Source organism: Orycteropus afer, unplaced genomic scaffold, assembly GCF_000298275.1.
Source record: "Orycteropus afer afer isolate SDZICR_OR568_19922 unplaced genomic scaffold, OryAfe1.0 scaffold00703, whole genome shotgun sequence".
Taxonomy (NCBI): domain Eukaryota; kingdom Metazoa; phylum Chordata; class Mammalia; order Tubulidentata; family Orycteropodidae; genus Orycteropus; species Orycteropus afer.
Window position 1 is genome coordinate 939,863 of NW_006922290.1, and position 26,481 is coordinate 966,343.

At 36.5% G+C, this 26,481-nt stretch overlaps 1 protein-coding gene across 1 annotated transcript in view; it reads right to left on the bottom strand.

Moving 5' to 3' along the window:
- Window positions 1-1,588: 1,588 nt before the first annotated feature.
- The window catches only part of PAK2 (p21 (RAC1) activated kinase 2), a 55,185-nt gene continuing 30,292 nt past the window's right edge, over window positions 1,589-26,481 (bottom strand). The window contains exons 2-14 of the mRNA XM_007957103.2: window positions 25,948-26,048; window positions 25,463-25,610; window positions 23,802-23,833; window positions 22,720-22,827; window positions 21,655-21,787; window positions 20,303-20,366; window positions 18,158-18,206; window positions 17,541-17,653; window positions 15,315-15,432; window positions 13,069-13,168; window positions 9,962-10,158; window positions 2,262-2,399; window positions 1,589-1,675 (exon numbers count right to left, since the gene is read on the bottom strand). Coding sequence (XP_007955294.1) covers window positions 1,589-1,675; window positions 2,262-2,399; window positions 9,962-10,158; window positions 13,069-13,168; window positions 15,315-15,432; window positions 17,541-17,653; window positions 18,158-18,206; window positions 20,303-20,366; window positions 21,655-21,787; window positions 22,720-22,827; window positions 23,802-23,833; window positions 25,463-25,610; window positions 25,948-26,048 — 1,388 coding nt within the window. The remainder of the gene's footprint in view (window positions 1,676-2,261; window positions 2,400-9,961; window positions 10,159-13,068; window positions 13,169-15,314; window positions 15,433-17,540; window positions 17,654-18,157; window positions 18,207-20,302; window positions 20,367-21,654; window positions 21,788-22,719; window positions 22,828-23,801; window positions 23,834-25,462; window positions 25,611-25,947; window positions 26,049-26,481) is intronic.

Sequence of the window (26,481 nt, forward strand, 5' to 3'; positions counted from 1 at the left end):
CAGTTTTTTTTTTTCTTTTGTGTGGCTGCTGGTGTATCAGAAGGGACAATCCCTCCTTTAAACACAAAACAATGACAGGAGCAGCAAGGAGAGATGAGAGGACAGGACAGGAGAGTGCACTCTAATAATTCAAGATACAGGTCACAGACCTGGTTTTTTCTTTTTTTTTAAATCTTTAAAATAAAAATATGTATTATTATTGTCAAGCACATTTCACTTTTTTCTTCCTTTCTCCAGTTTTTTACTTGAATATTCTCATTTGAAAAAAAAAGTAACATATGAATTCATGCAGTGAAGTATTTTGTCACTTAAGTTCTTTCAGCTACTAAGATGTTGATAATGGGACTTATGGTAAACCTCTATAGTTTACTGCATCTGTATATAACAAGCACTCCTCTCTTTTCATGAATATAATGTCATCCAATTCCTTTTTAATTCTTCAAGGTTCAAGTGTCCCACTCTGTCTGCTATCCTCAAATATTCTTCTCCTTTACATGGGAGAGGGGGAGTGGGAAAAGGTAACTTCTAAATTTTGCAAATTCAACAGTTATTGCATTGTAAATTATTTGCCACTAGGGGTGCGGGTGGAGTTAATTTTTTTAAAAATGAACAACTATGCCTAAGTTTACAACATATACAGAAATGTATTTGCAAAAGGAAGGAGAATAGGGAGGATAAGGTAGCGGCACCAACCAAAGTCATAAAGCCCACGTTGGGACAAGAACCGATCAATCACTTTGGTTCTTGAAGCCAAGTCTGAAGAGGAAACAGGTAGAAAGGAAGACAAAACTATAAAGACAAATAGTCAATGAGATTCTTTTTCTGACTCAATGATTTAGTTATAAATATAGATTATTAGTTTTCTCTCTATACATGTAACAAAAGCCAAACAACTCACTACTATGAAATTTCTAAAATGGACTCTTTCACATTTGTTAAAAAAGGTAAAAATCACATACTTTTCCCTTCCTTCAGTTCAAGTTCTGAACTGAAAAAGTACATATAATAATAGCTGGTCCTAACCTCTATATAAAGTTAAACCGTATCTAGCCCCTTTGCCAATATAAGGAGCTACATAATTTCTATCACACTTGCCTTGAATTTAGGCATGAGAAAAACTTCTCAATGCAACTCAAAAGGAGCAAGTCAAGGAAAAAGAAAATTATGAAGAAGAGAGAAAATATGACTGGCAGATGAAACAAATACTCTGAAAACTCGAATGTGTCATTCAAGTACTGAAGATACCCCAAAGGGGACAATGAATGGGATCTATTACAACAAAGTCAGCAAAATAAAATAAAATGCAAATCTCAAGCATGATAAATGGCCCTGGTGGGCTGTGTGCCGAAAGATGTAAGGCTAGTGATTCAGTCCATAATTCCTTTTGGACCCTAAAGAAGGGGGTCAATTCAAAGTCATCATTCTTTCTTGAAATCTTGTCTTGGCTATCTTCGGGGAGTAGTTTGCTTTTATCTTCCATGTTACGCAGACCATTTCTTTCAAACTCCCCAAAAGAGTAATAATTTTCATATATTAACAGACTTCTTTCAGAAAATGGAAGAAAGAATATGAAGCCATGGCAATCATGTTAACGGTTACTCTTCATTGCTTCTTTAGCTGCCATGATCAATGGTGTCAAGCTAGACAGTGGCTTGGCCAGTTTCAGGAAAGGATGCTGCCAGGAAAGAGGAAAAGAAAGGTATAAATGTCATCCGACACTCAATATTTTCTTTCAATTAAGCCCCTAAGACTACTCTATGGGTCATAATTTATATAATAAACAACACATTTTATTATCTGTATAAACCAACATAATCAACATATCCTTTTTATAGCTGAAAGCAGAGTCTTTTAAAAAGTTCTTCTACTATTCATGAAATACAGAGTTCAATGACCCCTGCCAGCAGTAATTAGGTCTGAGAACTGATAATATGCAAAAATTCATCATTATTATCATTAGTATTTTATTCTTAGCAGATGAATCTTAAAATGCAGCAGCTGCCCTACTAATAGTGATCTATGTTGTTGTTGTGTGCCATCAAGTTGGACCCGACTCATATCGACCCCTCCCCCTGGGTTTCCAAGGTGGTATCACTACGGAAGTAGATTGCCCAACCTTCCTTCTGAGAAGTGGCTGGTGGGTTTGAACCGCCAGTCTTCTGGTTAGCAGTCAAGTGCTTTAGGACTACCCCATGTAAACGTTCTGTTGGTTACTCAAAAAGGTCAACTCTTTCCAAAAATGTCATTATTTCCATATTCACCTGTAACAATTCTTTGGCTGAACCCCTTTTCTCCACATCCATCTCCAAACATCGATTTAAGAAATCCCGAAATATTGGGGAAAGTTTCTCTGGATTCTGAAGTTCTGGGGTTCCATTAGTTGCTATCAGGTACAAGGCCTAAAAACAGAACATCTCTGTCATCCATACGGTAAAGAAAGCACTTTATGTTTATGGATCTTTTACTGCTTTAAAGACAATCATCATCATAAATGCGAAACTACTAAAGTGAGATTATTATTGTCCATATTCATTTACATTTGGTATTCTTCCTTTATGTCTAGATGTTACGTATACCTAAGTTCTTTTTAAAACAGAATTAACTTCATCTCTTTTCTGGGGGAAGTTTATAAATGTAATACATACTGATTAAAAACATTAAATAAAAACAAAATTGTAATACATAAAAAACATATAAAGAAAAAGGACCACAGTCCCACCGAAGGACCACAGTCCCACCGTCATCAGATATGTAATGCATTACCTTCCTATAAGCCTTTTTCAAGTCACACATATGCATTTCAAAACAATGGGATTTGTTGAAATCTTTTCTTTAAAAACAAACAAAAAAAAATAAAACAAACCCCAAAGCTTGTTATATCATGGTCTTATAACTAATAGCTGATTACATCTACATAATCATCTTAATGGCGAAACTGAATGATGCCTTATATGGATGCTTCATAATGTCATCAAAACCTCATTGTATTCTTTATGTACTTCTGATCATTTCCTTTAAATTCCTAAAAATAGAATTATTATTTAATTAATAGACTATTTTCTACAAGTTTCTATATACATATCCCATCTCCCACAGTTTTCCCTATTAATAACATCTTACATTAGTGAGGTTTACTTGTTACAACTGATGAACCAATTCTGACATATTATTAACTAAAATAAAGCCCACAGTTTACATAAAGTTCACTTTTTGTGTTTTATTGTTCTATGGGTTTTGACATGCATTTATCCACTATTACCGTATTATACAGAATAGTTTCACTGCCCTAAAAATACCCTCTACTCTACCTACTTATTACTCCCTGGCTTCAAGTTCCACCCACAAACTCCTGCCAGTTACTCATTATTTAACTTTCTTTAGGGCTCATCTTCTAGCATTGTATTAGACAATGTTTCCCTGCTGCTCACATAGATGAAAGCATATCACATAGACAAAAGTATACCATAGGTAGCTTTTTCAAACTGGCTTCTTTCACCAAGCGATATGCATTTAAGGTTCCTCCATGCCTTTTTGTGGTCTACTAGGTCATTTCTTTTATTGATGAATAATACTCCAATGTACCGATGGCCTTCATCTATTGAAGGACAACTTGGTTGCTTCCTGCTTTTGACAGTTACAAATAAAGCTATTATAAACTTTCATGTGCAGATTTTTGTATGGACACTAAGTAGTCAACTCATTTGGGCAAATGCCTAGAAGCATGATTGTTGTGCTGTATGGTAAGCTTGTAAGAAGCTGCCAAGGTGTCTTTCAAAGTGATGTACCATTTTGCACTTCCATCAGCAATGAATGAGAATTCCTGTTGTTTCATATCCTTGCTAGTATTTAGTATTGTCAGTTTTTTGAAGTTTATGGTTTTAGTCATTCTAATAGGTATGTAATGGTAATCTCACTGTGGTTTTAACTTGTAATTCCCTAATGATACATGATGTTGAATATCCTGTCATATGCTTATTTGCCATCTATATATCTCATGTGATGAGATGTCTGTTCAGATCTTTTGCCAATTTTTAAATTGTTTTCTTACTGATGAATTTTAAAGGTTCCTGGTATATTTTGGAAATAAGTCCTTCATCAAATATAATTAGCACATATTCTCTCCCAGGCTGGACTTGTCTTTTCATTCTCTTAACAGTATATTTTGCAAAACAGAAGGTTTGAATTTTAATAAAGTTCATCTTTATCAGGTTTTTTCTTTCATGTATCATGCTTTTGTTGTTGTGGCAAGTAACTCATTGCCAAACCCAAGGTCACTAAGATTCTCTCTTTAATTGTATCTTAAGGCTTCTGCCCATCCTGCCAATTAAAAAAAATTAAAGAACACTAACTGACATGCAAACCATCAACGTATGAGTGCGTCCTTGCTGCCTAAGTTCTCTTCTCATTACGTGACACTTCCTCCAATTTTTTCATTTAATTCCGTATTAAAAAAAACAAGTATTTTAGTGTAAATTACATGTATCAGGACATTTTTTTTTGCTAATTACTTGGCTAATTCTACCTACCAAACCAACCTACTGCAGTTGAGTAGATTTTAACTCATAATGACCCCACAGAACAGAGTACAATTGCCCCACAGGGTTTCCAAGGCTGTAAATCTTTATGGAAGCTGAATGGCACATCTTTCTGCAGAGCAGAGGGTTCAAACCAGCAACCTTTTGGTTTGCAGCTGAGCACTTTAATCACTGTGCCACCAGGGCTCCTCTACCTACTGAAAATTATTCATGATTTGCTAATAATCTCTAATAGCTAGTCCATACTTATATAGACAATCCACCATTGTCCCTGAAAGTCTTCAGCAGTTTTGTTCAAACCTGATCCAATTAGAAACCACACATTGTATTTGATTGCTTCGTCATGTTTAAATCTAAAATAAGGGCGCCTTCCCCATTTTTTTCTTTCATAACATTGACTTGTGGAAGAAGTAGGGCCATTTTTCCTAAAGAATATGCCACCTTCTGGATTTTTCCCACTGTGTTCTTTATCCTGTTCATTTCTTTCTTATAAAGTAGAAATTGGTGTGCAGGCTTAATTAGGTCCAGATTAAACACTGTAGTAAGAATACTTCTTAGGTGATTCTACTTCATACTGATATTCTTCAGAAGGCAGATACTGTCTGATTGTTCCAATCTTAGGAATCCCAAAATTAATTTCTGCATTAAGATGGCAGCCAGATTTCCCCATTGGAGTTTTCACCCTGGAACTACCAAGTAACATGAGTTGGGGAAGAGGTGTATGATACTATGAAACCTTGCAAATATACAATTCTCCCTCAATCTTTAGTGGTTTTAGATCCATTGTGATCCTCACCTGAATCAGTTAGAGATTACAAAATGATAATTTTGTTATTCTTTCTATACCTAAAGCAGCTGAAAATCTTCTATAAACAGAATTCTCTTTCATTTCCTGGGGCTTTGGCTATTTTGAAGTGATACACCTTATTTTTTTGTCCTTTCAACTACACAATTTCAGAGTAAGGTCTCAGTATACTAAACCTGTTGCCATCGAGTGGATTCCAATGCATAGTGACCCTCTAAGAATTTAATTACATTTTAAGAAATCATCTCTGAGATAATAATTTCCAGTTAACACCGTAAGACTGTTCTCAAGCCTCTCCTCTTCCATCAGAAGGGATTGAAAGGGAGTCCCATAAAATCTTGGTATGCTCCTCCTATTCCTTTCTTTCTACTTTTGGACCAATCTTATTATATTCATTATCTTCATTTATGTTAATGATTATAGCCAGGATGTGCAGCCACTCCCTTAGCTTCTGCATTCTAAATCCCATATAGCTCTGCATACCCCATTTTCTGACCTTAATTTTTCACACAGCTTCTGTTAAAAGGACTTGGAGGCAACATCTTCTGACCTCTTCTAACTTCACAAGAGGAAGACAGAATCACCATCAGCTGCCCAAGGCTTATTCCTATGAGGCCAGACATGCCACCACCCTCCAGCCTTTTTAACAATTTTGATACTAACTGTCCCTCCTATAGTAATCACTGCTTTTCTGCTGGGTTCGGTAATTCCTTGCAGTGGCCACACAGAACTCACAGACAATACTCACGATTATGGGGTTTATTAGGGAAGTAACAGACTACAATTCAGGTCCACAGACTCACTCAGGATACAGTTAGTTGCTCAATCAGGAAGAGTCTCCCCTTCACTGTGCCCTCAGACATGCCTCTCTGGCCCCTGGCCTGGCCTCTGCCCCGCTTGGACAAGTGTTACAAAGGTTTTTTAGCTCTACTGATGGGTACATCTAGGTGCACACCACTCCGTCAGAAAGTCTCCTGCCCAAGGGTGCTCAGCTTTCTCACTCTGTGAGCCAGGTAAGCCCGCCACTCTGTCTTGTGCCTCTTGGTTCTACCGCGACCATCTCTCTGCCAAGCGCCTCTGCCAAGGAGGTCCAGAGCAAGGATCTCAGATCCAAGGACACATTCCACTTCACTCCCAGCTCTTCCCTCTTGATGGCAGTGAGATTCCCTTCTCTGCTTCTAGGATGGCTCATTTTAAGCCTGGTAGAGTGACAAAATTAACCAATCCCACTATTAAGAGTTCTACACACCTTATTTGTATGGTCCCACCCAATAATCCAGTGGGAGTTACAAAGACTATGGTTAGAAAAGCCATACCAAGTAATTCACTGCACTGCAACTTCCCTACTCCCAAACTCTTGAAATGCTCGGGAATTTAGTCAGTCATTAGCAAAATCCCTTAAATACTCAATCTCTTCACAAACATTCCCCTGACTTCTTTAATCTATCGAGGCCTGGCTCTCTCATGAGGATTCTGTCTCCCTGCAGTGCTTTTTTCCCCATACCTTTGTACATTTGGCCTGGAGATAGAGTGTCATTTTTGACTATTCCTCAATGTCTCTTTGAGAGCTCTACCCCCCCCCCCCCCACCGTAACTCTTGGGCTTTTAAACTCTATCCACCTTTCTTTGTTCCAAACATCCACCAACAGTGGTAGCTCCCTGTTGTTATCTCTAACATTACTCGGTCACAATCTGTGATGATTTCAGTAGTTCCGTGCCCTTCTCTCCTCAGATGCTCTCAGCTCAGCTACACACCTGGTCACTCCCTACACCTCATCAATGCTAATAACTGCAACTCTTAATTTCAGTTACACTTTACCATCTCTTCTACTCCCAGTACCTCAATGCCAGCAATTTTTGTCTTTCCTAAATCCCACTGATCTTTCCAGTGACCTTGATTCCTTTCATGTCATCACTTCCTTGGCATCTGTACCTCAGTTTATTTCATGTTTAACTTATTCTAGAAAATGTCCCCCCTCTTTTTTTTTTAAATATAATTAGTCTGTAGTCATATATGGTATTTTTTAAGCTCCTTTTTTATATTTTTATTGACAGCTATAATTCACAAATCATAAAAACCACCTTTTCAAAGTGTATAATTTAGTGCTATCAGGATATATGCAAGGTTATATACAACCATGACCACTGTCTAATTCCAGAATATTTTCATCCTCACAAAATGAAATTCCGTGCCCGTTAGCAGTCAATCCCCATTCCCCTCTTCCCCCAGACCCTGGCAACCACTAATCTACTTTGACTCCATAGATTTGCCTGTTCTTGACTCTTCATATAAATGGAATCATATAACATGTGGCTTTTTGTTTCCGGCTTCTTTCACTTTGCATAATGTTTCAAGGTTCATTCACATTGTAGCCCTGTATGAGGACTTCACTCCTTTCTGTAGACAAATAATATTCCATTGTATGTATAAAACAAATTTGATTTAACCATTCACCAACAGATGGACGTTTGGGCTGTTTCTGCTTTCAGGCTATTAGGAATAATGCTGCTCTGAACATTCATGTCTAAGGTTTTGTGTGGATATATGCTTTTAATTTTCCTAGGTATATACTTAGGATTGAAATTGCTGGGTATTGCGCTAGGCAAATCTGTTGCAAAAGACCTCTTTAAAGTATCAAAAAGCAAAGATGTCACCTTGAGGACTAAGATGCGCAAGACTCAAGCCATGGTATTTTCAAATGCCCCATACATATGTGTGGTGTAGTAAATTACTTAATGTGGCTTTTCTACCCATCAGTCTTTGTAAACTCCGAGGTGGAATTTGCCATGAGCAACTGAGGAGCTCCTGATTGTAAATGTTATCCACCTGGGGTATTTCTGTTGAGAGTGGCACTAAACAATGTTCTGGCAAGTTCCTACTCTCTCTCAGGTGGTTAGAATTCTGATGTTATGATAGGTTGGTTTGGCCATTCTGCCGGGCTCAAAACGAAGCCTCCTAAAGGCAGAAGTTGCTCTCTGCTGGCTGAGGAAGGACGTGCCCCTAAGAGACATGTACTGCAGGAAAGAGATTTGCAAGAGACATGCATGCATTACTGAGAGAGACACTGAGGGACACACACTGCTGGGAGAGATTGTGTGAGATGGCGGGCTGGGAGAGACTGAGGATTTTTCCTGAACTTGAATTGTAGCTCGTGCTTCCCTAATAAACCCCATCATCTGTGAGTTCTGTGTGGCCACTGCAGCGAATAACTGAACCCAGGAGAGAGGTGGTGGGTACTTTGGGAGGAAGGGCTGGAGGGAGGCAACATGTCTGGCCTTGCAGGAATAGGCCTTGGGTTATTGATAGTGACTCTGTCTTCCTCTTGTGGGGTTAGAGGAAGTCAGAACATGTGCCCTCCCTGCCCTTTTTGCAATATGCCAAAGCTGGACAATGAGTGTGGAAGAGTGAAGAACTGATACACTTGAATTACAGGTTGAAGAAAAATACTGAAGATACCATGGACTGCCAGAGAACGGATGTACCTGTCTTGGAAGAAGTACAGCCAGAATGTTCCTTAGAAGTGAGGCTGGTGAGACTTTATCTCAAGTGCTTTGGATATGTTATCAGCAGGGACCAGCCACTGGATAAGGACATTGTGCTTGGTAAAGCAGTGGGTCAGTGAAAAACAAGAAGACCCTCAATAAGATGGATTGACACAATGGCTGTAGCAATGGGGTCACACACAGCAATGACTGTGAGGATGGCACAGGACCCGGCAGTGTTTCCTCCTGTGGCTATGAATCAGAATTGACCCGATGGCATCTAACAGCAATTGTTTTCCAAAACATCTGTATCATTTTACATTCCCACCAGCAATGTATGAAGGTCCAAATTTCTCCGTATCCTCACCAACATCTGTTATCATCCATCTTTTGGACCATAACCTTTTTAGGGGTCATGAAGCAGTAACATATTGTGGTTTTGTTTTGTACTTCCTTAGTAATCAACGTTGAGCCGTATATGGTCATTTAAAAGGAAAAGAAAAAATAACTCTAAACTCTCCACTTCAGTTCTGGAATAGTATTAAATGTACACTGGCCTTATGTATATCTTGGGATCCTCATTTCTTTGTTTAAATATGGGCTTTAACATTTTTTTCTTATTCTCTGTACCCTGGGGTAGAGGCCAAGATTCAAAGCTTGATAACCTGATACGCATACTGAGGAATCTTTACTTCTCTAGAAAAGTCAGTAAGTTGTTAATTATATGCAAAATTAGAAACCATACAGCATACTAAAACTCTCTAAATTCTTTACTAGACTTATTTGGGGAGCTCTGGTAGCATAGTGGCTAAGGCACTTGACTGCTAACCAGAAGGCTGGCGGTTCAAACCCACCAGCCACTCCTCGGAAGGAAGGTTGGGCAATCCTACTTCTGTAGTGATACTGCCTCGGAAACCCAAGGAGGGGTCGCTATGAGTCAGGGCTGACTCGACGGCACATAACAACAACAACAACAACAGACTTATTTGAGTCAATAACCAGAAACAAATGATTTCAGTATAAGGAAGAGACTTTGTATCCTAAATCTGTGGCAGTGACTGGCACAAGGTGGTTCTAAGTGAATGTTTTAAAGGAAAGTATTTTCCTTAAAATAAGTCTGGTGTTTAATCAGTCTTACCCGCAAGGGATTTTCATTGAGGTATGGAGGTTCTCCTTCTACCATCTCAATAGCCATAATACCCAGAGACCAAATGTCCACTTTAGGGCCATAAGCTTTCCGCGTAACCACCTCTGGTGCCATCCAGTAAGGCGTTCCAACCATGGTGCTTCGCTTGCTCTGTTCAGGGGTGATCTGGGCACAGAAACCAAAGTCGGCTATAAAACAAAAGAAATCATCTAGAGTTAATGGTTTCCATGGACTGCTTAATCAAAAGAGTTTACATAATATAATTACACTTTGATTACTCAGCCTCTTTTTTTAAGAAATAAATATTTGATTAATAAAATAAATCAGAATGGGCTTAAAATATTTTGATGGTGTTACATACGCTCACTTGTTTATGTTTACTTCCCATGAGCAGAGTGCAAATTATTAGCACTTTTTTTTTAACGTCTATTCTGAAAAAGAGAAATTAATAAAATGGAAAGCGGTATAGAAGAAAAAGTCACCAAAAGTGACTAAATGAAGTAAATTGGCAAAAGTCAGGAAGTAGAAACTACTTTTGAATAAAACAAAGAAAAGCTAGAATCATTAAGCATCCCAACTTAGAAGCAAGCCTAGAAAAACAATGCATTAACTATGATCTATGTATGAAGACATCACCAGCACTGATCTATTCCAACAACTTTATTTTTTTAACTGAGAAGCGGGATGTAAAAGGTTAGTACCCAATGTAAATTGCATGGAAAAGTCAGGATTTGTATCTAGAACTTTTCCTCTGTTCCACTGTGAAACTCCTTCTATTTCATATATAACCATTGCTAACAATTAGGTATAAACTTTAGACCTTCTGTTATGAACTCACTTATGCACAAATACTACTTATTTGTTATCATCCGTCTTTTGGTTTCTTTTGCCTAAAGAAGATATTCTGTAAACTATCCTTTTTAAAAAAGGAATTGACTTTCAGAGATCTTTCCATATTACCACATTGATCTACCTCATTTTTATAACTAGAAAATATTACAGGATATAAAAATATCATAATTTATTTAACCATTCCCTAATCGCTTGTCATTTAGGACTTTTTCCATTTTTCCTCTTTTTTCAAACAATGTTCCAGACAACATCCTTGTACTTATTGTTGTATATTTATTTGTACAGTAATTCTACAGAACTGAGTCCTAAAGGAACAATCATTGGCTCAAATAACAGTATTAACAGCTAAAACACACCAGGCACTGTTCTAAAGTGCTTTATAAAAATGAACATATCTACTTCTCCTGATAATCCTATGAAATGTGTACATCTGTCAACATTTCCATCATACAAATGGGAATACCGAGGTATACATATTTTTTAATAACTTGCCCGAGGTGATTCATCTAATAAGCGGTAGAGCCAGGTCAAACTGTTAACCAAAACAAGTCTAATTCACTTTACATTTGTTTCTACCATAAATGTATGAGAATGCACATTTCTAACTTGCCCACTAAAAATATTTTAAGATTACTAATCTTATACTTGACTATCTCAAAGAACCTATATACCTCCTTTCTTGTGGATGAAAAACTTTGGAGGGTGTAGCTTAAAAAAGAAATGTTGCAGCAGGAGTCAAAGCCATTGGCAGAAGGAAGAACAAGTTTTTGGTCCCTTGTCAGGACTGAACTGTGTCCTCCCTAAGTGTGTGTCATCAGTGTGGCTAGGCCATGGTTCTCAGTGGTTTGGCAGTTATGTAATGATGTTATTATCGCCCCCCCCATGATATGATCAGATAATCAGTTATAAGGGGATCAGGGTGAGATACAATATCCTTAAACAGGTCATAGCCCTGTAAGCAGCATTTCCCTGGGGGGTGGCCTGCATCACATTTTATCTTATAAGAAATAAAAGGAGAGAGAATTGAGCCGAGATGGAGGGACCTGACTACTACCAAGAAAAAAGAGCTGAAGTGAGGTAGTGCTCTTAAGACCCAGGTCCCTGCTCTGAGAACCTCCTAGATCCAGGGGAAGACTGATGCCAAGACACACAGAGATCTCCAAGGGACACAGGGCTCACAGGTGTTGAAAGGACACAGGACTTTCCCACAGAGCTGACAGAAAGAGAATGCCTTCCCCAGAGCTAGCGCCCAGGATTTGGACTTCTATCCTCCTAAACTATGGGAGAATAAATGTTTGTTTGTTAAAGCAATCCACTTGTGGTATTTCTATTATAGCAGCACTATATAACTAAGACATCTCTTGATCTAAGAAATGTCTTGAGTTTTGAACATCTGAAAAGTTCTGGCAGCAGTCTGGTTAAAGTATTGGGATGCTAAGAAAAAGACTGGCCGTTTGAACCCACCAGCATCTCTGTGGGAGAAAGATGAGGTAGTCTGTAATTACAGATTTACAGCCTTGGAAATTCTATGTGGCATTGTTTCCATGGCCTAGAGTCATTAAGAGTAGGAACTGACCTGAAGGCAGTGGGTTTGGTTTTTGGTTTAGAGAAACCTCAAAAAGTATTCCTTTTGACTCCTCCAGGGGGAAGGTTAGAAATGAAACAGAGTATAGCCAGTGCAGTATAAAGATTTTTTTTCCCCCCTAATGACTATGCCTTGTCTGAGATAGATGATTTATTATAGAAAGTGGTTTATTTGGGATCTTTTTCCCTCATCATTCCAGAGGTCAGGGTCACATAGCCCTAATTAGGCCATGGTCTACAGAATCCAAAAAATGCTGAATAGCATGAAAAAAATATCTAACAGACCACAGAGACAAATTCAAGTTCACCTCTAAAATACAGCACCATCACTGGGACACTCTAGGTACTGTTCCTCAGTGCTTCAGACTTTTAAGCCTCAGAAGAATTCTCAGAGACAGATACTATTAGTTTCCTTATCTTACAAATGAAGAAACAGACACAATGAGATTAACTTGCCCAAAATTACTCAGCAAGTAGTGGCAGTTCTGATATTTAAACCAAGACTCTCCAGTTTGAGAGTCCATATTCTTTACTACTACTACACTCCCGTCCCCACCATATATTAAAGCATAAAAACATTAATAGCAGAATTGTCTCATTTAATTAAACAAAAAGGCAGGAAATTATAAGATAAACATATTATTTGTTCATCTATTACTCACTAAGTTTAACCGATCCTTCCATCCCCAAAAGCACATTGTCACTTTTGATGTCTCTGTGGATCACTTGATTAGCATGTAAAAACTCCAGTGCCTGTAAACACTGAACAGAAGAAAAACACCTATCAATGAAATAGCCCCTGGCAAGTCTAAGGGAGGCTCATATTCAATAGTTATAGTTTACAGAAGGCAGTTTAATAAAGAAAAAATATCCTCTCATTTGCAAAGTTACGAATATAAGATGCCTTAATTAATTATTTTCCTCTTCTCTACCCTCTGACTTTACGATACTGTTAAATACTAAAGACTCTGGAAGGAGCTCTGATCATGTAGTGCTTGATGTATTTGACTGCTAACTAGAAGGATGGAGGTTCAAAACCATGAGCCACTCCTTGGAAGGAAGACTGGGCAATCTACTTTCATAGTGATACTCCTGGGAAACCCAAGGAGGGATCACTATGAGTTGGACCCAACTCCATGGCTGTGAGTTTGGTTTTTGGTTATAGCCTTTGGAATTATAAAGCACGACACTATCAAAGTAAATTTAAAGATTCGGGGAAGAGCAAGAGGTATAATGGCATTTTGTGGCTCACTGCTATAGAAAAAGGGCGACTTATTCATTCTACGAATATGTCCTTTTTCCAAATCTGACTCTTCTAATTCTGTGTTCTGTGTATATGAGTCTAAATTCAGAGAAGATTATGAACTAGTCAGATCTCTGCCACTGATTAACTGAAACCCTAAGATGTCAGTCTCCCATGTTCTAAGTTCTAAAATAATGGGGGTATATAGAATTTCTAGGCTCCTCCAGCGTTTTGTGCTTGCCCCTATGCTTTCAAGCATCAGCTGCAAGCATAAATCGTAAAGCTGGAAAAAATTACTTGTGTTTTTATGTCTTATTCCCATCAGAGTAAAACAAGTAGTCTGCCTATCATTTATAATAACTAAAAATTTCAAAGTATTTTTATATTCATTCAAGGAAAAAACAGATGACCTATGTATTATCACACTGTATTTTCCAGGAATTAAGCAGATTTCAGAAAAGAACAATCCCTAAAAAATACTTTCACAAATAAATAGAAACAAGTTTCACAAATTTTCTATTTTCGTGTATGGAAGAAAACTCAAGTTAATGGCAATTAGAGAAATTCCTAAAATAATTAATTTTATTATCAATTCTAGAAAAAAATTAGAAAAGCAAAAAAAGTGTAAATAGATAAATTCTTGTTAAGTTTATAAGTCACTGAACATTCTTTTTTAGGGACTATCATATTCATGACTATTAAATACCAGTTCTTACATTCTTCTCCCCGAAAGAAGGAGCACAACGAACTAAAAATTTTCACTTTCACCCAAATCACAATAAAAAGTCAAGGGAAAAAAGGGGAGGGGGCTTGCAGGACTTTCTCCTCCATTTAAATATACATAAAGCACAGGTCTCAGACAAAAAAGTCAAAGAATACATTTTTTAAAACACCTCAATAAAAGCTTTCTGAAAAAGGCAAACATTAACGTGTAAATACTGTTACATGAAAAAAATCTGTAAGTCATTTATGTGCCACTGTAGAATTGCTGAATGCCAACTAACTGAAAATACAAGTCTTATATAAACTTTTACAATTTTGGCCTTTGTGACAATGATTCCTTGATATTAGAAGTAGTTATCAACGACATTAAGAAAAACATTAACTTAAGTCTGAAATGTAGAAAAAGATTCAATGGAAAGAAGGCTTGTTTTTGACTTAGAGCAAATTGATAGAATTCTACTGGTTTAAGTAAACTGTTGTCCAGAAATTCATTAATTAATATAAAGAATCAACTGGTTTCTTCACCGTCAGTGAAGTCAATAAAGCCAGAAGCAGACTTATTGAAATATAAGGTGAACAAGTGTCCTGCTTTGCCTGGGATAGTCCTAATTTCCACTGGTGAATGGAGTATTTTTAATAACAATCCCTTCTACTCACAAAAGTGTTTTGGTTGGGATGATAAATTATAATGATCACCCTCTACCGAAACTGATCTGTGAACAGGGCTTTCATAGATCCTTACTTCCAAAATTATCTGACACGTGGAGGAAAGGGCAGGGAACTCACATGTAGGATGAAATGGTATGGAGATACCTTGAAGAGAATGTGTCCACAGAAAGTATCTCACACAATAAACATTACCTGTACAGAAAAACTTTCCTTTTTTTCCATCTTTTGCTAACCCACATCACCACAACTTTATCAGAAATGGAGCAAACCGACCTCTCTGCATACAGCAGCAATCTGTGCTTCATCCATGCAGGTTTCCGTTACAACATCAGTAAGTGACCCACCAGCCAGGTACTCCATTACCACAAACAATTCATCTCCCACCAGGTAACTAAAAACAGAACACAAAAAATACACTCACAATTTTACGTTTTCTAAACACTGGACACTGTTGAAGAATTTCACTGCCAACATTAATTCTACTGACTATTTTCAATAAAAGCCATCTAAATTAATATTTCTTTCTAAGAGAAATCATTCCTTTCTCTATGCCAATCCCTGAAGTTTAGTTAAATCAATAAAATTCAAGGACAAGTTATTTAAAAATGGATAGCACAAGCTATAGTGAGAGCCCACTTGCCAGGAGATCAAGGTAAACAAAACAGAACTCTCACTCACTCACTCACTGCTGTTGAACCTGACTCACAGTGACCCCTCCTTGGGTATCATTACAGAAGCAGATTGCCCAACCTTCTTTCCGAGGAGTGGCTGCTGGGTTTGAACCGCCAGCCTTCTGGTTAGCAGTCAAATGTCTCAGGCACTACACTACCAGAGCTCCTAAACAGACCTCTAGACGAATCAAAGGGCTGCCAGAAAGCTCTAAGGCCACTGCTGATAAGGACACAGAGTCAAGTACCCTGAGTTCAGAGGCAATTCACACAACATTCTAACAATCCTGGTTATCTGATCATTCAGATAAAATCAAAAATAGCTAATCAGAAGTTGGAAGAATTCAAATGCTAGGCACTTTAATAACAAAATTGAGGCTTGGAGAGCTAGGATGAAAATGGGAAAGAAGTTATGTTAACAGTAAAGAAAAAGAACTGATAGTCATTATGATTACCTTTAATGATTTTAAAGTTAAATTGTGCTCCCAATTGAGTATTTATATAGATTGTTTCAATTAAAATTACTTTATAAGGTAGGAATTTTTAGTCCTGTTTTACAGAGAAAGAGACCGAAGCTTAGAGAAGTTACTCATCAAAGGTCACATAGCTGGAAAGTGACAGAACCAGCATCTGAAGTTAATTTAAGTACGAATGATTCCAACGCCTATGGCTATCTTCAGGAGCTCTTGTGGTGTAGTGGGTAAGATACTCTGGCCGCTAATTCAGCATTTCAAATCCACCAGTCACTCTGCGGGAGGATGAGGCAGTCTGCTTCCACAACGATTTATAACCTTTGAAAACCAATGGGGGTGCTATGAGTCAGAACAGACTTGGTGGCTTAGTTTTTTGGTTTATGGCTTATCTTAATCACCAAGCTTCTCGTTGTTGTTGTTATGTGCCATGGCTCACAGCTACCCTTCCTTGGGTTTCCAAGGCATATCACACTAAGGAAGTAGATTGCCCCATCTTCCTTCTGAGGAGTGGTTGGTGGGTTTGAACCGACAGCTTCTAGTTAGCAGGCAAGTGCCTTAAGCACTATGCTACCAGAGCTCCTCAGACATAGATTAGGCTTCACATTTTAGCATATAAACAGGTTCAGAAAGATGAAGTGTCATGCCCAACTAAAAATTAGGAACAGGTAAAATTTGGTTTAAATCTTCAAGTACCTGGAAAATATATTTTCTATGAACATGGTTGTCTGAATAACTAGGGCTAAATTCTAAAAAGATATTATATATTTTCCCATTCTAAACAACTTTATGTATGGAAATAAGAAAATTACCCATCCTCTCTCTCCAATATAACCATTATTCTCATTTTTATTTATTTCTATTTTTCTTCCACTCACATACACGAGGTGCTTAAAAAAACAAACAAACAAAAAAAAAAAAACAGTTGTAATAACACACATAATATTCTATTCTGCTTTTTGATATCAATTCCCAAGTTAAATGAGGTTTTACTATACATACTACTTGCCCAAGATGGACAGCATTTGAAATAAAAAACTGATCTAAAAGTTTAAGAACTGTGTGGCTGGTCACTCGCTCTCAAATCAAGACATAAATCACATTGTTTATCATTTCTGCTTTTGATCATTTGTAATAAATATGCAATAACCACTATTTATTTGTTTTCTCTCACTTGCTGAATGACAGGAAAAGGACCTGCTAAACTGCAATGTGTTATTTTCTCTCTCTTCCTTCTCCTTTAAGCTTAATTCTCAGCATTGATACTCTATTCTAGTTTAACTTAAGTGACTAGTTTCCCAAACTGTGAAACTTAAAATATACATTTTTATTTTTACATTTTAGAAATATTCATTATTTACCTGTCTAAGAAGTTAACTATATTGGGGTTCTTTAATTCTTTCATTACCAGAATCTCATTAATGATCAATTCCTTCTTGGGCTGTTTCTGTAAATTTATCTGTTTAATAGCAACCTGTAATGGAAACACAAATTTAAACAATTCAGAACAAGTTTTTGGATTCTTTTAGAAAATCACATACACTAATCAGTTCATAATTTACTGTATATATACTGTATTCTACAAGAGACTATAACTTACCCATAGACAGTACTTTTACTTCCATAGTGTCTGTGTACAATGCTTTGCAATACATAGAGTCTAAATATTTTTTAGATTTATCTTGAAGCTGACTGACCAACACAATGTCAGCCTAGCACCAGGAATTAATCCTCTTTCCATTCTAAGCTGGGAAGAGGATTTAACAGATTTTTTTATTTAGGAAACTATACTCATAATTCCTTCTTTGTTTCCCTCAACTGAGAGAAACGCTATAAAATTATATAGAGCATTTCTTAAGACATACTCAACTTAAGAAAAGATTTCTACTGATTATTCTCAGCTTTATCTACTTTCCTCCTGTATTAAATGCTACTTTAATAAAACCCAGAAATATGAAAAATATGGAAAAAAGGCTACCTCCTGTCCCAATGCGACATCAATAGCAGTGAAAACTGTGCCAGAAGCCCTAGAAGGAAAAGAGATATATCAGATTTAAGGTTTCCAAATCACTCATTTTTCATATCCAAATACTTTATAATTAACAACTAAAGAAGGAGTAAAGAACAATTAAAAGTTAAAAAGAGAGGCAATCTTGTAGCAAAAATGTTAGAAAACTGTTATATTTCAGAACTACAAAAAGGTATAAAGAAAAATGTAATATACATCCATGTATTCACTTTCCAGCTTAAGAAGTAAAGCATTAAAAACACACTCGAAGGTTCCTATGTGCCCTTTCTGATGGCATTATCCCTCTTCCCAAAGGTAATCTAACTTTGATGGTGATCCTGTATGTGATGTGCACCATTTCCATGCATTTCCCTATACTTTAATTACACAGGACATAGCTGCGTTTCCTACAAAATATGCTTAGAATAATTTTTAACTTCGTATAAATGGTTTCACTTATATGTATTTTTCAGTAATTTGGTTTCTGATTCAACATTCTATCTGTGGTCTTCCACAGAGATAAATGTTATTCTTATTTACTTATCTCCACTGCTACAAAAATATATAAGGAGCTCTGGTGGCACAGTGCCTAAGGCATCTGACTGCAAACCAGAAGGCTGGTAGTTCAAACCCACCAGGAGAAGGATAACTGGGCAATCTACTTCCGTAAAGATTTACTGCCTTGGAAACCCAAAGGGGGTCGCTATGAGTCAGAATCGACTCGATGGCAATGAGTTTGTTTTTTTTTGGGTATAAGAACATACTATAATTTATCCACTATCATGCTCATGAATATTAAGATCATTTTCTATTCTTCTGCTATTAAAATCAATGCTGCAATAGAATTTAGTTTTAAAAAGAAATTCTTAAGGAAGTTTTCAAAAAAGGTTAAAGTTTTTTTTTTTAAATTCACACAACTCTTTTCAAAGATTAGTAATAATAAAAAATTCAAGGTGGTCATTTTCCCATCATAGACTGAATTGTGTTCCCAAAAATATGTATCAAATTGGCTAGGCCATGAATACTAGTGTTGTATGGCTGTCCTCCATTATTCTATGATGTGTTATAAATCTACAGAATGATGAGACAAGATCAGTGTAAGGTATGTATCCTTGATTCACAGACTTACAAGAGGATGTGACACAATTACACCTCTCCTTAAGTCACACTTTTATTTACAAGGACAGAGAAGCAAGTATAGATGGAGGGACCTGATCACCACCAAGAAAGAAGAGCCATGAGCGAATCACCCGGGGTCCCTGTGCTGAGGACCTCCTGCATCCAAGAAAAGACTGATGCCAAGACATAGGGGGATCGCAAAGGAACACCAGGCCCACAGATGCTGAAGGAGACAAGGGCCTTCCTCTAGAGCTAACACGCTGAATTCTGACTTCTAGCCTCCTAAATTGTGAGAAAATAAATTTCTGTTTGTTAAAGCCATCCACATGTGGTATTTCTGTTATAGCAGCAGTGGATAACTAAGACAACTCTCAAGCAATGAAAAAAAAGTTCACATTGTTGTTGTTATCCCCTCCTTGGGTTTCCGAGGCAGTATCACTACGGAAGTAGGATTGCCCAACCTTCCTTCTGAGGAGTGGCTGGTGGATTTGAACCACCAGCCTTCTGGTTAGCAGTCAAGTGCCTTAGGCACTATGCTACCAGAGCTCCTACTCTCAAGCAATGAAAAAAAAGTTCACATAGTGAACTTTAAAAATACCAATTACTGGACAAAAATCAGAGGATTAGTAGAATCAAAGATCAAGATATAATGATATAATTAGACTGTATTTTCACTGCATATAATCTAGCAGTATATTACCTTTAAAATAAATTTTGTAGACAATTTTGCATCCATCTAACTCCTTACTGCCAAGGAGTAATGATACATAAAAAGAAATGGTAATGTAAAATCAAAACTAACTATAACTAGCACAGTTTTCTTTTTAACAGTACCTAGAAATAACTGCATTATTATTATTAATTTCCACAAATCCCCAAGGGTATTGCTCCTAGTCTATGTTAAGTGCTCAAGGTCAACAGATCACAGAGACATTATGTGGTACATCTAGAAGATTGAACATTATGGTAACATGTAGCACAATCACAAATACTTACCCTTGTCCAATTTTTTCATATCTTGTATATTTTTTCTTGGGGTCACCTATGCTGACAATAGTTCCTATTTTAAGCAACAACAAAAATTGGAAGTGTAGTCAAGCATTTTGAAATTGTAAATTAATTTTGTTATCACTATTTCTTTTAATAAGCACCACCAGTTTTAGAATACTAGTTTTAAAATATAGTATTAAGTTTCAAAGATAATATGTTTGAAAAACAACACACTATTTACTTCAGAAATAAAAATGAAGGATAAATTCTAAATGGCTTTTCCGACTCTTCAAGCACAGCCTGTTTTTTTCAATATATTTAGGAAAGCACTGATTACTATAAAGATTATTCTAATACAAACTAATCAAACATCTGTTTTAGGCAAGTCCACAAAGTCAAGGCTAAGGGACAGGTTTTAGAATCACGATGCTGGACATAAAATCATAGTGATCTACTTCCAACAAACCAGCCACTGAAAAACCCACGGGGCCTACTTTTACTCTGACACGCATGGTGTCCCCATGAGTTGAATCGACTCATTGCCAACTGGTGGGAGCGGTAGACAATACCAGAGTAAAAGCATCCTTGTAATCAAAAGCACTGAGAATTCAAGAGCAAATAAATGCACAGAATATAAATGTTTTAAAGAACTCATTTGTCAAGTAATTTTGTTTGACCTTTCTAGGTTAGTGGTCTTTATCTTCAAACTATAGCTTGAGTGGATTTGTAGTCAGATATTATCACTACCCTCTCCCTGGCACTGTGTACATTATTTCCAATGCTTGTTATCTAGGCCAATGATAAGTGACAGATTAAAAGGGCAAAGAGAGAAAATATTTTCCCTGGAATAGATTTTATGTCTATACACATATCTACACAGGAAGTTCTATTTCATTATTTAGGGACATTTTGTAGGTTCCTACTGAGAAGCTATAAACCCAATTCAACCCAACCCACTGCCATCGAATCAATTCCAACTCACAGAAATCCTATAAGCATGCATGAATGTATACAAACCTCCTCTTACACTATTTCCAACTACTGTCCTTTAGACTTGGCCTCAGTGGAAAAAGTTCTGTTTCCAAAGGTACTTACTCCTGCAGAGACATTGCTCACTAGTCAACACATGCTATCTTTCAAATGGACTATTAATCAAGCAAAGAAGAGTATCATTTTGGCTTCTCTAGATTTTAGTTTAAGCTATTGTTCCTATAAGAAAACCATTATTATTATTATTTTAAACAATTTATTCTTTATGAATTAAGCCAAAATATATAGTATGAATTAAAATCCACCTGAGTCAAGTGTTTTAAGAGCTGCTAACACGTCAAGAATAATGCAAAATATAGTCAACATACTTAATTTCTCCATAATCTCTTCATCCGTCATCTTAGTCTTCTTTTTCTGTTTGTCTGAAGATTTGGCACCACTATCAACATTAGAATCACCAACTGGTGCAGGAATAGGGTCAATTACAGACCGTGTGTAAATCTGCAGAGAGAAAGCTCATTACTGAGATTTGAGGAAAAATATTTTCAGATATGCTTACTGGAACACTACTGAGTCGATTTTTAAGCAAAACTAAGTTGTCTTTTCCACCATTCTGAAGAATGAGCATAGTATTATCGGGCTATAAAAGACATGTAGAAGAAATATGAAAGCACATTTTCTTTGGTACATCATATATTATGACATGCTAAAAAATGTAGCAAAAGGAAGGACAAGTTTAAAAATCATGGTTTTATTACACAAGAGAAATTAGTTTTTATATGAATATCATTTCTACCATTTCATTTCAAACAATTAGTTCTAAAGGGTAAAGACAATGGAACCTTCTAACATGAGCTCAGGATCTAATGCAGTCCTCAAAGCCTTAGCTTCAACTGTGCTGCCAACTCATCACACTCCACTGCACAGAACCTGGCCTGACCTTTACTAGTATTAGTACAGGGAGAAGGACAAGACTCATAAGAGCTCCTCTCCTCTATCTCCATCTGCAGGCTTGATTGTTAAATTTCTCCACTAGCTGTTGAGGAATTTCATTCTCAGCAGCCTCTTAAATGACCTGAGGCTTTGAGAAAAATTTAACATAGTAGATGTAATACTATAGTACATAATCTGAGTAAGAGATTAAGATCTAAGTTTTAGATATAGTAGATATATGCACTGAGATACACAGAGAAAGCAAGAAAAACAGACTCTCTAAAATGGAAGGTGTAATTTAGAAAGAGAAGAAAAGCTTATTTTTTGATAAGTCATCCTGAAGTAAAGATCTCCTAGTTATGTTTTACTATATTAAAATATTTTAAGTCTGGGAGCTTTTAAAAAAAATAATCATTAGAAATCATTTAATGTCAAATACAGACTGCTGATTTCAAAACATACATGCACAAACACAGCTAGTTCACTGATTAAACACTTACTGATTTTGTATGATCTGGTCGTGGGGCAATGACAGGAGGAGCAGCCTCTTCATCATCATCATCTTCCTCTGTTACTACTGTGGATGTTTCTAAACCCTTGGTATTCAGCTGCATTTATCACATGAGCAAAGTAAGGAAGACAAGTCAAAGAAAAAGAAAAACAGTAACTTAAAATATCACTACTTAAGAAAATGGATTTAACAGTTCCTTTCAAATTGATAAAACCTCACTTGCTCCAATCTAATTATTTTTAAAGTAAAGAAAATCCTATATAAGAGTTGTATAGGCAAAGTAAGTTTATGAAATAAATTTATATGGCAAATATAAAATATTCCTAAGAAAGGACTACTAATAAGCTCACACACATATACATTGTCTTGAAAGTAAACCATTTGTTAATAAAAGACCAAAAACAAAGATCTTCTGGGGTCTGTAGAAGTCAAAGTGGTTTGGGGTCATTTAAAATAGCCAGATTCACCAGAAAAGGTGATGGCTAGTGGAAAAAAAAGGGGAAAGAATTAACCTGTAAGAACAGCTTATTATATGCCAAGTATATGCCAGCTAAAGCCTTTACATGTAGTCCTCATGTAATTCCAGAAGACTGTTTCTTCCTAACTGAGGAATTGAAAATAAAACACAACTCTTTCCAGGTGGTAATTGGGCTTAAAGGATAACCCAGACAAGGTTTCAGACAACTCATAAGACTGACAATTTTCAACTGCCCAGTGTGTGTCTATAGCCTATATTCAACAGAATGCTATCAGAAGGAGGACAGGCAAGAAGAAAGAGGAGAATGCTATCAAGTTCCTTGTATTCATGTTTTATGTGAAAACATTCCTGAGACACTTAAATTGCTCTAAAGGTCCTTATAAATTTTAGTTACTTTAAGTATCTTATCAAAGAAATTCTACTTACTTAATATGACTTCTTCAACTAATAAAGTGGCTAGCTAAACACATAAATTATATAGTTACTTATTTCTGATGGCTACAATTTATTTTAGAGAAAGAAATAAAAACTGAGATTTGTTGTGGGTAACTTAAATTAAACCAAAAGCTACAAGAACTAATGTATTAACTTACTGCTGGTGTTCCGGTGGGGAAGCCATCTTTCTCTGAATATGAAACATAAAATAATGTTAAGTTAATTCAAGAAATAAAACAACTTCTATATGATAAAAGGGCAAAAAGAAAAAAAAAAAAAAAGCAGAGCAAGTAAAATGTTCTTAGACTGATTTCATTTTAAGTTGAATTGAATACTGAGAAAAATTACAATACAAGTATTCAATCAGGAATACTTTATACAAGGCCAAGGACTAAGAATATCAAATCTTAAATGGACTTCTGTAAAGTTACTAAAAATTATGGAATCATACACTTAAAATGGATGAATTTTATAGCATGTAAATTATACCTCAATAAAAATTTTACATTGAAAGTGTATAATAAAATGTACCTGTCAATATGAATTTATTAAAATAAAAACAGAAGTTTATTCACAAAATCTGTCTCCAGAAAATTCCCTAACAGGAACGTACAGAATTCAGAAAATGTCAACTATGCAAAATAAAATTCTTCACATAAATCTCCATCAAGAAAAAAGCAAATTGCTGAAGGCAATTACTAAAGACTCAATGCAAAAATATTCATTCTGGAGTTTTAAAGAACAAGTTTTCTTTTGTTTTTTAAATGCTGAGAGACTTTAATGTATATACTGCATGAAAACAAAATAAAACAAAAGAGAAACAATTAACTCATTGCTGTGATTCCAACTCACAACCACCCTACAGCATAGAGTAGAAATGCCCCATTAGGGTTTGCAAGAAAGCAGACTGCCTTATTTCTCTTCCACAGAGTGGTGGTGGGTTTAGCTACTATCCTTTCCATTAGCAGCTTAGTGCCTTTCCATTAGCAGCTTAGTGCTTAACACTACCACCTGGGGTCCTACTAGATGAAAATAATCTACTATTTCCTGGACAACGTTGATTTTTAAAAAACCTCAATAATTTCCATAGGCTTACTAGTTGATTCAGAAATTCCAGAGACAAGTCTGACCTTTTCCTAAGGATATATTTACTAACTAAAGGGTTGGTGGATTGAACCCACCCAGCAGTACCATAGCAGAAAGGGCTGGTGATCTGCATCCATTAAGATTACAGCTAAGAAAACCTTGTGGAGCAGGTGTACTCTGTAACACACAGGGACGGCATGAGTCAAAATCTACTCAATAGCAGTGGGTTGAGTTTTGGACTGAATTAGAACAAACAAACTATTTTTTAATATTTCAGCTCTGAGGTGTAAATCCTTTTATGTTATTTTATTCATTTGTATATTTGATGTTTCAATTTTTGAATGGACTTAAACATATTTCTATTTCAAAGTCTGTGCATTTACACAGGAAAACAACCTTCATCCAACAATCTATTTCTACTATGTATCAGCATCCTCCTCTTCTATTGCTAGAAGTCATTCAAAGCAACATGGAAATCAGAAAAAAAATCCATGAACTCCTTTTTTTTTTTTTAAACAAAACTAGGTTAATGTAATCCCCAGAACCCAAATTATACACAAGAGCTATCCCAAGAAGTTTACAAAAGGCAGAGTGTATACAGGGGGAAAAACAAAGACAAGAAGTATAGCCAAGCTTTTTATTTTTCCAGAGACAATCTTTTTATCTAGAAGTGCCTCACAACACTCACTAGAATGCCATCTAATGAGCCTTTCACCATTATCTGATGTCTTACCATGAGGAGTACAACTCAGGTACTTCTGCTTCACTGTGTTGGAGTCATAGAACTTTAAGACATCCAGTACAGCCTGAGGATTCTTCTTTTGCTCTAGTTTGGTGATATTGGAGGTCTGCAGTAATCGAGCCCACTGTTCTGGCATGCCCTATGAACAAGATATTCCAAAACTAGGTTTTTTTTTAGAATTGTTCTACTAAAATCAATTTCCAGAGATAACTATCAACATACATGAGAAAAATCAATGTACACAATCGTAGGCTTGACTAAATTCTAAAAGGCCCTTTTTCCTTAAACCTATTTTGCATAATTATAATAAATTAGCTCAGCATCCCTAGGGAAAAAGATTCATCCAACCACATTTTTATAAAAAGTAAATAAGCAGGCAGCATTCAATTAACAAAAATAGAAAAGATAACTTCGAACTCAATAGTGAAGGGAAAGGTCTGAGCACCCACAAATGAGCCCCAACTAGGTAAACTTACAGTGAATTCTCCAGTAACAGCATCAAAGCCAACATGAATGGTGTGCTCAAAATCAGATGGAGGAGAAATTTCTGGCCTTTCCTTTTCTTTCTTCTTACTTCCTAGAGGGGATTAAAAAAAGAATAACCAAGGCTGAACATAAAGGTACTCAAAACAGATTAGGAACAAAGTTATTCTAGAAAAGAAGGAGTTCTGGCAAGATGGCGGACTAGGCACAAGGAATGCACAGACGCTCTTCAACAAAGAAAAGGGAAACCAATTAACATAGACACAGAAGATAATCTTGGACCCCTGAGCCTTGAAGGGAAGGATACATAAGTGGACTAAACCCCAACTACCAGAAGAATTTGTGTGAAAATACCAAAAAAGGAGACACACGGAGCTGCGGTCTGGCAGCAGACTGAGCGACCCTAACGGCACAGACGACACAGCTTGGAGATTCCCGAGTGGTGGTAGGACGTAAGAATTAACCCCAAAATCACCCTACTAGCCAGGGACTGCACGAAAGACGGTGCACTGTGGCTGGGGAACAAA